The sequence below is a fragment of the Triplophysa rosa genome, linkage group LG12 (assembly GCF_024868665.1).
Source record: "Triplophysa rosa linkage group LG12, Trosa_1v2, whole genome shotgun sequence".
In the NCBI taxonomy this organism is placed as follows: domain Eukaryota; kingdom Metazoa; phylum Chordata; class Actinopteri; order Cypriniformes; family Nemacheilidae; genus Triplophysa; species Triplophysa rosa.
In genome coordinates, this window is record NC_079901.1 from 24,184,721 (window position 1) to 24,198,534 (window position 13,814).

At 40.7% G+C, this 13,814-nt stretch overlaps 1 protein-coding gene across 7 annotated transcripts in view; it reads right to left on the reverse strand.

Annotated features, from left to right (window-relative positions):
* The window catches only part of LOC130562385 (protein unc-13 homolog C), a 118,931-nt gene that overhangs the window by 70,705 nt on the left and 34,412 nt on the right, over positions 1-13,814 (reverse strand). For all 7 annotated transcript variants that reach the window (XR_008963944.1, XM_057347300.1, XM_057347302.1 and 4 more), the window contains 6 exons: positions 13,375-13,424; positions 11,998-12,076; positions 9,442-9,495; positions 6,124-6,343; positions 5,284-5,511; positions 3,559-3,700 (listed from right to left, as the gene is read on the reverse strand). Coding sequence is in view for 6 of the 7 variants with exons in the window: in XM_057347300.1 (XP_057203283.1) it covers positions 3,559-3,700; positions 5,284-5,511; positions 6,124-6,343; positions 9,442-9,495; positions 11,998-12,076; positions 13,375-13,424 (773 nt within the window). In the remaining variant the exon portion in view is untranslated. The remainder of the gene's footprint in view (positions 1-3,558; positions 3,701-5,283; positions 5,512-6,123; positions 6,344-9,441; positions 9,496-11,997; positions 12,077-13,374; positions 13,425-13,814) is intronic.

The window sequence follows — 13,814 nt, forward strand, 5'->3', positions numbered from 1 at the left end:
AAATACTCTGTTGTCTGTGATGCTGAAACACGCTGCTGTCTGTGGTTCTGAAATACTCTGTTGTCTGTGATGCTGAAACACGCTGCTGTCTGTGGTTCTGAAATACTCTGTTGTCTGTGATGCTGAAACACGCTGCTGTCTGTGGTTCTGAAATACTCTGTTGTCTGTGATGCTGAAACACGCTGCTGTCTGTGGTTCTGAAATACTCTGTTGTCTGTGATGCTGAAACACGCTGCTGTCTGTGGTTCTGAAATACTCTGTTGTCTGTGATGCTGAAACACGCTGCTGTCTGTGGTTCTGAAATACTCTGTTGTCTGTGATGCTGAAACACGCTGCTGTCTGTGGTTCTGAAATACTCTGTTGTCTGTGATGCTGAAACACGCTGCTGTCTGTGGTTCTGAAATACTCTGTTGTCTGTGATGCTGAAACACGCTGCTGTCTGTGGTTCTGAAATACTCTGTTGTCTGTGATGCTGAAACGCGCTGCTGTCCGTGGTTCTGAAATACTCTGTTGTCTGTGATGCTGAAACGCGCTGCTGTCCGTGGTTCTGAAATACTCTGTTGTCTGTGATGCTGAAACGCGCTGCTGTCTGTGGTCCTGAAATACTCTGTTGTCCGTGGAGCTGAAACGCGCTGCTGTGTGTGGTGCAGTGCAGCTATGTACTGTAAAAACCCACCACACCATCTCTAAAGAGGTGAACTGAGGTAAACAGGGTTCAAAACTCTCCACGCACCAAACGCAAGTCAAAACTAGTTCAGTACAGTGAGTAAAAAGTAAATAAAACTTTAACAGGAGCTGATGAACAGGAACATAATGGCTGATGGATAAATTTCCCTCTGTTGTCAGAGAGCGAAGAAATGCTTTTTCAATACAAAAATAACCATAAAGAAATAAAACTATCTTATAAACTGGCTTTATGTGTTATTGTCCCCATTCACTCATGGCAGATGCAGTTAAACATTTTCTGAAGCCTTCAAATGAACAAGAATTTGCTGTAATATTCTTTATTTCAATCGATGTTCCAGTCCTGAATGCTTATTGGCCAATCTAGCTATTCCACTGTGGAGCTATAACTCAAAACACCTGTTCCCAAGATACTGTTTAAAACACTGCACAGATCCCAAATTGCAACTACTAATCTCTAATCTTTACATTGGAATGTCATATAGCATCCTCATTTGTTTAGAAAGATATTGCTTTAATAAAAAATTGTTATTTCTTGTTATATAGTATCTACAAAAAGGACCGCAAACCTGCTGTGTTGTGTATTTACTGCATGTTGTGTCTAACAAGGGCCTTTAGCCGTTACTACAGTATATTCACAGTTTAGCACAACCTCTTGTAGCTCACTGCTTTAGTAGGTCACGGGATCTATATAATTACCTGTCAAATTTCAGACGTCTAATTCTGAAGCGAGGTCAACCTTACACAGTGTAGACTGGCAGGAGAATGTAGTGTCTTTTAATATTCTCTCTGTATCTTTCTCCCTCTCTCTCTTTCTCTCTGCCTGTGTGTGTTAGTTGTTATTTCTCCCTCTGGCTCAGTTTCAGGTGTCTTCATTATATTCCTCACTTTATTTTCATGACTCTCACTATATGGCTGCCGGTGCTATAGAGGCTATGAGATCTGTGGCAAATGGCTTCACAGCCTCCAGCTCATTCACTGCTTCAGGTAAGACTCTGACTGGATGAGCCAGATATTATGAGCAGTTCCAGTCTTTAGCTATCCTTGTAAATTATATTACTTAATGGAATCATTATTGATAACGATTATTATCATCATTAAAGCCATCATTATTATCATACTGCTGTTGCCACTGTTGAACAATAAGCCAGATACAGTGAAATACAATCGTTTTATCTTACTTTTTCCCTTAAACCAACAATAAAATCACTGTATTGCACAGCCTGTACAGTATATAATTGCTTTATTAGAAACATTTCATAGCCAGTGCTATTGACTCTCTCTCTCTCTTCCCTCTGCATCTTTTTTGCCTTATTTTGCTTTCCATCTCTGTCTCTGGTCTCTCGTGCCCCTTTCCTTCTAAATAGCTTCAATTCTCATGTTTCTCATCTCATTTGCTTGCTAATTGGCTAGTGGCTCCAGTGGGAGAGCAGTGATTGGTGCTGACATCTGTGGGGGCAGGAGAAGGGAAAAGCCATTGGTTATCCCTGCATGCTCTCGAGCCCTCATCGACATTTCCCACAATGCTCAGAGGCCATTTTCTGTAGCTCCTGAGACATGTCACAGCACAACTCACTACGGCCGGACACAGAATCACTGCATAAGCTCCACTTGAAATGCATGACATCAGTCCTTGAGGAAAAGAGTGCATTACTCAACCGCCATCAACACCCATTAACAGGGTGAAACATGAGAGTGGTTTGGGTGAAATGACCCCGGAACACCCCTAATGGAACTGCCAACCGATCTGGATTTAGCAACAGCGGCATTTTCTAAGGCAGGCATAACTACTATTGCATCCAGATTCAAAACAATATTGAACTTTGGCAACCAATATGATTTGGAAACACAGTATGTCCAACACTGTATAGCCGTTTTGTACAAACACTCAAGCGATTACGAGAGAGATTTATGTTGTTCATAGGATACAGAAGCGTGCATTAAAGATCAGAACTCTTCCATAGGCTGGTGTTTATCTCTGGATTAAGATTGTGAATTCCGTCTGAAATTAAAGTGGGCGTTGAGGATTAGAGGTCATATAACATAAAGATACAAGCTGTAACTGTAATCACAGTCTTTGGTAATCCAACACTCCCACACTCACAACAACAAAGACAAGTTTAAGATCAAATTGAAAACATCAGAACTAGAAAGCAAAGATCAGACACACAACCTCAGGAAACCACTGTCTGCAAACAAAGGTCTTTCACAGATGGGTCAGGACGGCCTTGACAATAATCTGACACCAAGATGGTTGTAGAAAACTCAAGGACACACTTCAGCAATGGCTGCCTTTAGGAATATAAAGGAAATGCTCCTGTGAGGCCACGGCTAAGCCAGCGGACTACAAATGATTTCCATCGCGTCTCATTTTACGACCTGAAGAGCCTTTTCAAACAGCCCCTCTGAGTATCAACAAGAAAAGGTATATTTCATACTTGTAATGGAGGCGCTCTCCAGAAAATGTAAAATTAATGAAAGGCTCCTTTGAATAATTCATGAGGCATTTGAAAGTTTGTTTGTGATTGAGTGGCAGGAATGTTTTATGAAATACAAACACAATACAGCGATCTCAAGCTCTTCAAGCTCAACCCGGGTGTGTTTTCCAAAGCTTTGCTGCATAAGAACATCCAATTATCCCAGATGAAGCTGTTCACGCATTTAGCAGAGAGCATGAAGAGGTAAACTTCTGACTGTCCCAAACCGCAGAAAACAAGCAAATAAATTACATAATCGTGCGAAGTTGTGATAGCAAAATAAATTAAACTTCTCAAAATGTAGAAAACATTCACATATCTTTGTGTCTGTTTTGTACATGACAAAAACATTAATTTATATTATTTTAAATATTCACGTTATGTTAAAAACACTCACAAGAAAAACTTCTCGTCCCAGACAGGGTTGAGGTTGCCGAAGACAGTTTTGGTCCTGCGTTTGGTCTTCCCCACTTGCACTGTGACGTATGGGTCGCTGGAGCCCGTCTTGTCTTTGGCTTGTAAACCTTGCGCACATAAAACTAGAGAAAGACGACACAAACAACATCCACCTTAGACAGACTGTGTATTCATGAGTAAAGCAAAAAAACCTGAAGGCATCCTGAACATTCGTACAGAAGATAAAATGCTGGACATTTAGAAAACACATCGCAATAAACTAGATTCATGCACTTGCATGTACGAGACCCTGGCTATCAAAAATGCCAATTGAAAACGGACAATTGTGCAGTAACACAACATAAAAACAGTGTGAGTGCGAGTGTTGCACTAAAGTCGGTCAATGGGAATGCCAGCAGCCGTGTCCCCCATCCATCACACAGGCAACAGAAGTTCACAGGAAGCTCTCGCCTCATTAAATATGAACGAGGAGGGTGTTAAATTATTCAGAGAACATATATCCTTGAGGCTGGAGACAGAAAGAAACTGCTGCAATGGCACAGCCTGTTTGAAGGGCTAATATAGTTTAGCCAGAATAAAAGAAAGAGTGTTTGTATTTGTACGAGCATCCACAATTGAGAGGTTTGATGTTATATCGGTGGGCTTCACAGCGACCGTGATATTGTTTTTGGGATCGTAGTATCACTTCTCTCTCTGTACGGCAAAACACATTTTCTGAGAAAAAATATAAATGAAATTTGAGATTTGAGAAAAAGCTCTAAGCATAAACCACAATGAAATGTGTACAATTTATTCTTAAACAAGAAAAAATGTTGTTTTTCCCGCTGCAGTGATAAGGAGAAAAACTATACTTGATTCAATAAACATTCTCCGAAAACAAGTTTCACTTCTCAGGTAAACATGGTGTTTTATGGATGTTTATTACTAGAAAAAAGGAATGATTTTGTTGCGTTCACCTGGTTGAGATCTACAGTCTGTCAGCTCAAATTAAATCAGAATACAGAGGCCGGTGTGTTTATAAGAGCCTTGATAAATAAATCAGAAGTGTATGAATACATCTAAAAATGGGAAATTCGATCGCGAGCAAGCCAGGATAAATTAAAGCTGAGAGCTGTTTTCCCTCTGTCTGTTGTATTGACACTCTGACCAAATTGAAAGCTTGGCAATAATTCACAGCCTCTGCTGAAGCACAAACACAGGATCACAGATCCTCTCAATAAAAGACTAACTTCACCTGACAGACAGCACAACAAATATGACTGAAACGGAGCAATGCGAGGCCATACATCCGAAGACAGAGTCTATATGACTCAGAGAAGTTTCAGCGACTGCCCACGTTTCTCTCCGGAGCAGATGCTTGTTGTCATCTGGTTGTTCGAGCTGTCAGAAAACAAGTGAAACTCACGGCAGATTTGCCAATCAACACACCGGCAGCCGCTTCTCTGCAGACATCCGAATACCTTTTAACATACTGTATTTTAAAACAAGGGTTTTCTAACAGCCTTATCGACGACAACAATCATGTGAACATTTTCAGTAAATAATAACTTTCATGGGAAGTCCTATGAAGTATTGCTTTGGCCGTTTGGGTTTAGGTGACAAACTTCACTTTCAGAAGGGCAGATGTTGGATATTCAGAAAGAAATCCCAGCAAATCCAAATCAAACACATCCTCCCGTTCTACGCTTCTGTCGGCGTTTCTCACCTGTGATGGTGATCTTTGCAGACCATTTGGACGTTCCCTCCAGCACGGCTTGTTTGGCTGTTTTCAGGTGGGTTGTGAAATCTTCCTTTGAGAGCTGAAACATCTCCTGGATGAGCTCAAACACCTCGGGTCGGTTCTTCTCTCTGATTTTCATCCGTTCCTTCATGGCCATGATGATGTTTTGGGTTTTGTCCTCTGCTCCATGTTTAGAGCTCTTCTCCACCGCTCCTGTAGAGAGAATATGGACAGTACGTACAGTAAGTGTCCTCCAAATCAAAGTATGTTGAAAGCAGAGGCGCACCGTATTTACTCTCTTTTTACTCTACACAAGTCTATTTTTCAAGTATCTGTATTTTACTTCACAATATTAAAATGCAAATATCATACTTTTTACTTTTACTACATTTCATACTGGAAATACTTAAGGTAACCTGGGAGACAGTCTAGACCAGTCAACCATCTCAGGCGGGGGGTTTTTCTTGAGACCCTGTAAATATGATGACTTCAATCGCTCATTGAATAAATCTCTCTCTTTAAAGGCCCATTTGAATCTCTGGAAGACGGCCATATTTGTGAGGTTTACTAGGGACCTCCAGAGCGGTCTATAACATATATCTCACCCTCAGCGCTTCAAATGCAGTCTGACTTTAGCACTCATCTGAGAGCGACGCGACTGAGTTTTTTAATAGGTAACAGCGCTGCTGAAACGGCACAAACCATCAGAGACAGATGACAGCATCTGTGAACGTTTACCATTTGCATCGTGAGAAATAAACACACTTCGGGTCATTAAATCAGGCTTGAAGGATGAAGCTGAAGTATGAGGAATGAAAGACTCACGCTGCAGACAGTCTGCGTTCAGGAGATCTTGACATTTCTCATGGCATTTCACCCCACATTCGGTGCAGCGCATGCCCTGTCGAGCGATACCCCACAGCAGACCCTCACACTCATGACAGTAGGTGGGTGCGGTGGCCGTCCACACCTCGAAATTATGGGGTGTCGTGGAGGAGATCGGGTAGATCAGTGCCTGAATGGTCTTTCTGAGCACATGCAGTTTCTGAGAGAGAGAGAGAGAGAGAGAGAGAGTTAGTGGAGAAATGAGTCTGTATGATGATCTCTGCTCTCTGTGGTTCGTGCAAACACATTGAAAATCTATTTTATTATAACTAAAAACGGCAACATTTAGAATGAATACTATAGCAAAGAACAAACTTTTGGACAACAAGCATCATGTATGTTTTATGTATTTGCTGTAATGACTTAAAAGTGTGTTAAAAGTATTTATTTATGTTAAATATTAAGTTATATGATAAAAAACAAAAATCTTCAAGTGATTCACAGACACGTCGTTTTCATCACAGCAAAGAGAACAGAGAGGGGAAATGTGTTTAATTTTCAGCTCCATTTATCCACTTATTTTTTAAATATTGTTGATATTTTGGACATCAGGATTCACCCAGGAATGTCACTGTTCATTGTAACTGTTGTTTTCTCGTTTCCCATGATGCACTTCTGCAGAGGCATGTGTCCTGCTCTCCGCCCACAGAGCCATTAAATTAAGAGCTGCCGAGAATATCAGCCGCTTCCAAATGGCTTATAAATAGATGAATGAACAAACAGAAGCGTTGCAGAGTGAAAATTGTGGAACTAATTGTCAGCTTCGCAGATCTCAGTGGAGAAATGTAAGTACAAAACCTACAAACATGAAAGTGTAAAAATAGATGCGAGTTCTTGGAGGAACATGATTTATGACACACCTGATACTTATTGTCATACATTTCTCATTGTTTTTGCAACATACTGTACATCACATTTAAAACTACCACTATGTTTGTCAAATCAAATCAGAAAGCTCTGATCAGAAATGTATTTATGAGCTCACATGTTTGATTAACTGTATGTCCAGTTTGACTGACGGCCGGGTGATTTCACATTACTTAAATGAGGAGGATTAACAGCCGACTAAAGCTACATAAGACTTTCCAAATGAGTCCAGCAACTTCAGAGAAAGCAGATGAGATATACAGAATAAAACACAAGGCTATGAGCCAAAGAGAGAGAGAGAGAGAGAGAGAGAGAGAGAGAGAGTAATTACTCGAGCTGCAGAAAGTGGCCAAAATCTCCGGCAGAAATGAAAGCATCTGTCAAACACAAAACAGCTGACCGCACAGCCCTCTCACTAGCAACCATCATAAGACTGTCTGATTCTGCCGTTATTTGCTCATTTACTCTTTCCAAACACACATGATCTGTTTTTCACAGAAACACAAAAGCCGTTCTTTTGGAGTGAACTATCCCTTTAGCACACACACACACACGCACACCATCAGCGCTCTCGGTTTGTCTCTCTGCTGCCTGTCATTGGTGAATTAAGCAACCAATTACATATTTGGACTGAAGTTTTGACGCCTGGAGCTCTCAGACCCACCGCAGTGATGCGTTTTGGTTTCTGCGGAGCGGTGAGGCACAACGTCCGCTCACATCCGCAGCAGGTGCTGGGACGCCTAGAGACAGCTGCTGTCTACACCAGAACACCTCACCTACACCACAGCGACTAAATTAAGATGAAATATCATTCAGGGTAATATAAATATGATCACGCAGAGCCGATTATCATTTAAACGGTTTTTAGAACTCAAGATCTCAAAGTGTGACACCAAATCCTGTTGGCCATACTTGTCGCGGGCTCGTTGTATGTTCGTATATATGTATATATTGTACGTTCGATATATGTCCCGTTTAAAATCAAGTCTCAGAGATGTGACATCACAGAGCGAACGGAAACATCCTCATTGATTTCTCTCTGTCGCCTTTGACTGTGAGCTTTCATGAGACTGTAAGTGATATAACAGTTTGTGTCCTTGTGTCGGGTGTCGTCTGCGGCATACGGAGGCCTGGACTGTTTTCTGCAATCATTTCTCTGAGGGATTCAGTCTTATTTCTAATCCGGCCCACTCTCTCTTTCTCTCTCGCTCTTCCTCTGTCTTCATTTCTCTCACTCACTGGTTTATTTAATTCCTTAAAAACCCTCAGACATCTGCTCAGCCTACTTACAAATCCACAGGCCAACTACAACTAAACCTATTCGAGTATGAGACGGAAACGGGACGAGTGATCGGACCGCTCTCATAGTCCGATCTTTTTAACACACATGAACATCAGAAAGCAAAATCATACACATTATAATGACTTCCAAACACACAGGTAGAACTTTCCCAGGAGATCTTATCAGCCAAAACATCACATCCTTTTATAAACAGACACAAACAAGAAGAAGAGTGATTCTTCATCTATCGATTAAGACTTTATTTCCTCAATCAGCGTTTTAGCACTTAAAGTACTTAAAGTACTACAATAAAACTGAATAATATCAGACAAGACTCTTAAAACAGTGTTAGACACAGATTAAACATCGATATCACTTTCAGAAACTCACTTACGCATTTAAAAAAACCCAGACAAATCGTCCATTAATATTTCTGTAAAACTGAATTCTGAATTGAATCTGTAAGGTTGTTAGCATTGATTCAATGACCATCACATGGTTTTGACCGATCACATGACCGCTGCAATACAAATGAGTCCTAATCCGGGTTTAGGTGAAGAATTAAGGCCTATATAATTAAAAATCACAATTTCATGCTTAGAGAAATGTTTAAATGAACCAAGTCATGAAGTATTTAAAGATGGGGAAAATAACTATAGTAGATGAAAGTTCAATTTAATCTGCACTGATGTTTCATCTAGAAATAGCACAGACAGAATGTTGTGAAGTCAGATCGTGACAGCCGACAGAAAGTGTTATTAGATCATACATTTACATTTACATTTAGTCATTTAGCAGACACTTTTGTCCAAAGCGACTTATAGAGAGTTTAGGGAGCAATAAAGCCATATGTCATACAGGAGCAAGAATACAACAGGTGCTAATACCAAGTTACTAGTTTCCACAAAAGCCAGAACAATACCTGTTGAGAGATCATATAATTCAATCTGTTTGTTTAGATTTGTCTCTGTGTGTGTGCGTGTGTGTGCGCGTGCGTTAGAACACAAATATTTAAGAATTATATTAGTTCCACATGATTGTTCTCAATTAGAGTGTGAGCGGCAGCTGTGATGTTTGCATCCGTCTATATGTGTTAGTTCAACACTCACCAGCTCCTCGTTGTTTAAAGTCGATCTGTTCACGAGCCCAAACGCAATGCCTGCCTTTCGAGCAGCCAGAGTCTAAAAGAGCAAAGACAAAATGAGTAAAAAAGAAAGACAAGACTAAAAAAGTGAGAGAACAGGGTTGGACATAGAATGAATGCTAGCTTGTGGCACTAACGTTTAAATTTGATTAATAGTTTTGAGAAATTCAATGTGGACTTGATTCCCCAACATTTTTAAAGCAGATATTAATTTGTTAAATTAAAAACACAGCAGGACATTCTCTCTTTAAAAACGAAAAATTCTTGCTCAGACTGCAGAGACACACTTAAAGGTCCTTTAGCTTTTATTGCCTTTAGAAAAGAACACATTTTTTTGTACAGCGTTCTTTGCAAGGATTTGAAATGTATTTCATTAAGTTTATTGATTTTATTGATCATTGATTTTAATGAGCCTTAAAGGGACAGTTCATCCAAGAATGAAAATTCTGTCATCATTTACCCACCCTCAGGTTGTTCCAAACCTGTATAAATGTCTTAGTTCTGCTGAACACAAAGGAAGATATTTGTAAGAACGTCAGTAACCAAACTGATCTCATCCCCCATTGACTCCCATAGTAGTTATTTTCCCTACTATGGCAGTGAACGTGGGATGAGATCAGTTTGGTTACTGACATTCTTACAAATATCTTCCTTTGTGTTCAGCAGAACTAAGACATTTAAACCGGTTTGGAACAACCTAAGAGTGAGTAAATGATGACCAAATTTTTGGGTGAACTTTAACAAATGAACAGTGTAATGATCTTAAAACTAAACAAATCTCACAACAAATAACACAAAATGTCTTATAAAAAATGCAAGAGTTAGAGACACTTACCAAAGCCTAGAGTGTCCAGACGCAGAGAAAAGAAAAACACGATTAGAGAGTAAGAAAGTGTATTTGTTGTTACACACGTCGAGCACATTCAGCCGTCATCATGCAGAAAATCAGATCGTGAATGTTTCTCTCGTGAAAGCTGCAGAGGTGAGACTCTTGTCTAAGCCACAATCCTTAAAAAAACTCTACCTCACCATAACATGCACTTCAACGTTACATTTCACCCATGCATTTGCTGCGCAATCCTTTTCTAATGTTACAGTAATGCGTCTGCTACGGTATATTCCTAATGTCTGCCAGTACTGTTATCATTACTGCTACAGAACAGACAAGATCAGACTGCATGTGCTAACAAAACACGACCCAAAGAGTTCAGGACAGAGCGAGAGAGCGAGAGAGAGAGAGAGAGAGAGAGAGAGAGATGAAAGAGAAATATGAGAGAGAGAGAGAGAGAGAGAGAGAGAGAGAGAGAGAAATGAGGGAGAAAAAGGCGGTCAAAAGTCAAAAAAAGCCACAATTAGCCTGAGGGCATGACAGCTCACAATACTCGGGTAGTCTTTACCACCTAATCCCCTAAACCCGATAGTGGTAAAGACCAAGCGGGCTGCCAATAGCCCCTTAAAGCAGGGGTGCGTTTAGGAAAACAGGGAAGACTTCACCTCTACATGAACGTCAAGTGTTGATGTAAGTTTCAGCATGCATTCAAAATGCTGAGGGTTGCTGCAGGCAATAGAAGCGTACGCTTGAGCCCGGGCGGTCTACATTTTTGAAAAAAGCCCTGGGTTTAGGTCAGGGCGGGTCCCCCCTGGATCCCGTCACAGGTCACGTGACCGACTGTCGTTGCCCTGAAGCAATCACACAGCCAAAAGGGAAAGAAACAGAGGACAGAGGCATGATGGGGGAAGACCAGATCGGACCCGGTACAGCACTGACTTCATACTCGCTGTAAAAGGCTTGTGCCGCACGCCACTTTTACATGATTTAAAAAGGCGCTGTTAAATCAGAAGTCAATGAAGTCCCAATTATATTTTTGGGTTGAGTTGTCAACATTTCCAGTTTTAATGCGAAAACAAGAGTTTGCCTTTGGCTTTGAACGAAATCTGACAACTCACGGAAAAATATCGCCCATAACAGTTTATGGGCGGTGAGAATGAACCACAGGACACGCCAGAAACCAAAGTAAAGAACAGAACGGTGACCCGTACTTACCAAAACACGGTCGGTTTTTATTTTTCATGCAAAATATGGACAGATACAGCGTCAACATTTCTCCTTCAAAACTTTGCAATAAAAATCTGTTAAGGCAGAGATCTAAAACAAACATGTCTTCACAAATGCAAAACAATATGAATACAAACATACAACATACTACAGACAGAGAGACATGGAAATGGCTTCTGTGAATCTAGAATGTCATCAATAAAACAGCACTTCATCATAAATACATGAGCGCTACACATTTAAAGACGCCACTGATGATTTTGAACGCCAGACGAGTGACCTACTTTTACTCCGCTGGAGCGTAAAAACCCCCAAAATAGCATCAAAACACAAGACACGCGCCTCCGTCTTTTTGAGCGTGGTGTTAGACGCCGGACTGGTGGCCGTGTGCGCAGCGGCTCCGGATAATACAGACATCTGAACCTCCATCAGTCAAACATAAGCACGCTGGACGTCATTACTCACCAGGTCTCGGACAATAGGCATGGTCCTCTTGCGGCGTAAATCTGGCATGCTGTCAATGCTGTAAAGTATGCTGCCAACCCTGGGGACGGAGGCAGATTTAGAGTCTATTAATACCATAATCATGCTGTATGCCATGAAACATTACCCGGCTAAAAAGCAGGCAAGTGATTTAGGGCCGGCAAATAACATGGGATGGGTGAAGGGGGTTGGGGGGATACGGGAACTCTAGAACAACGGCTTTCTCTTATAATGTGTCATACGGAATGTACCTGGGACGTGACTGAATCTTTCTCCGAGCGAACCGATTCGTTTGCATTGGTGATTGAAACCGAAGCGAATTTGACCCTTTTAAGGGATAGTTCACCCGTCAATCAAAACCTGTATGCGAGTCTTTCTTCAGTCAGTGGATAACAAAAGAAGATATTTTGAGAAATGGCTCAGTGGTTTTTGTGTTCATACAATGAAAGTCAATGGGGTTTGGTTCTCGACCTTCTTCAAAATATCTTCTTTTCTGTTGTGCAGAAGAAAGAAAGTCGTACAGGTTTGACAAGACATGAGGATGAGTAAATGATGACAGAATTTTCGTTTTTGAGCGAACTGTCCCTTTAAGGTTAATTCTGCTCCAGGTACAGTATATGCGATTACTTATTTGATTTATTTGATCATTTATATTAAAGTATGCGGCATACACGTGTGCAGAGGCATCACCAGCGTTCACTGAGGACGGAGTCTGCAATAAGATTAAATGTCAACGGTGCCAGGTTTATTTATTTACTTTTGACATCTCATTACCAAAAATTAAATTCATCCCCACCACATTCATTAACCTGGAGACATACCATTCCAAACAATTAACACCAGATCAAATCCCCAAATAACATTTCATGCTCCTGTCTGACATCAATCACAGCGAAATAACAGCAGCCGGAACAGAAGAGAATGAGATCCTCCACAGATGAGTCAACCGCCAGCACACGCAAGCGTAGATAACACTTTTAAACATGTGTAAAACACGGCTCCTGTGGATGACCTCATGTGTATAATATTGTAAAGAGGAGACAAGATCAGCGGATTCTTTAAGAATCGGCTTAAAACACATCTCTTCCGTCAACATCTGACCCATTAGTACAGTTTTCTACTTCTTTTCTACTTTCCTACCCCCCCCAAAAAAATCTTACCTTCGTATACTGTGATAGGCTGACTGAGAGCAGTTTTTACTGCACCTATGCATTGTTGTTCTTTGGTTGCACAAATTGCTTCTATTGTTTTCCCCTACTTTGTACGTCGCTTTGGATAAAAGCGTCTGCTAAATGATTAAATGTAAATGTGAGATCAGTAATTCCTCTGGGTGTTTAGATTCAGAATGCTTTTACTCACCCTCCACCTGTCAGGCCCAGTTTGGCTGGATCCAGAATATTGGCACAACCCTGTCAAACGAGAAAACGGCACGCTGAACACTTACACCAATCAATACCACGCTGTAATACACAAATTATGTACACCGCTCCAAAAAACATATGATGCCAGGCTTGTAAAAAGAAATTCTTCAAATAGTCAAATGATGCCGTTGAAACACACATTGAAGGGAGAGCAATAATGAAAACTGTGTTGGGCTGTAAATTCATTTAGGAATGGAATAGAATCCAACATAGGAATGGTCATTTATGAATGCAAAATTATCTTCAAAAGCACAAAGAGAAAACTAGAGGTTGCTCTTTTATAACTCAAGCACCAACTTAGTCTCAGATGTTTCTCCAAAAGTAAAAAGAGAATCAAATGAGCAACATATGAGTGTGATTGTTGAAACACATGAAGAG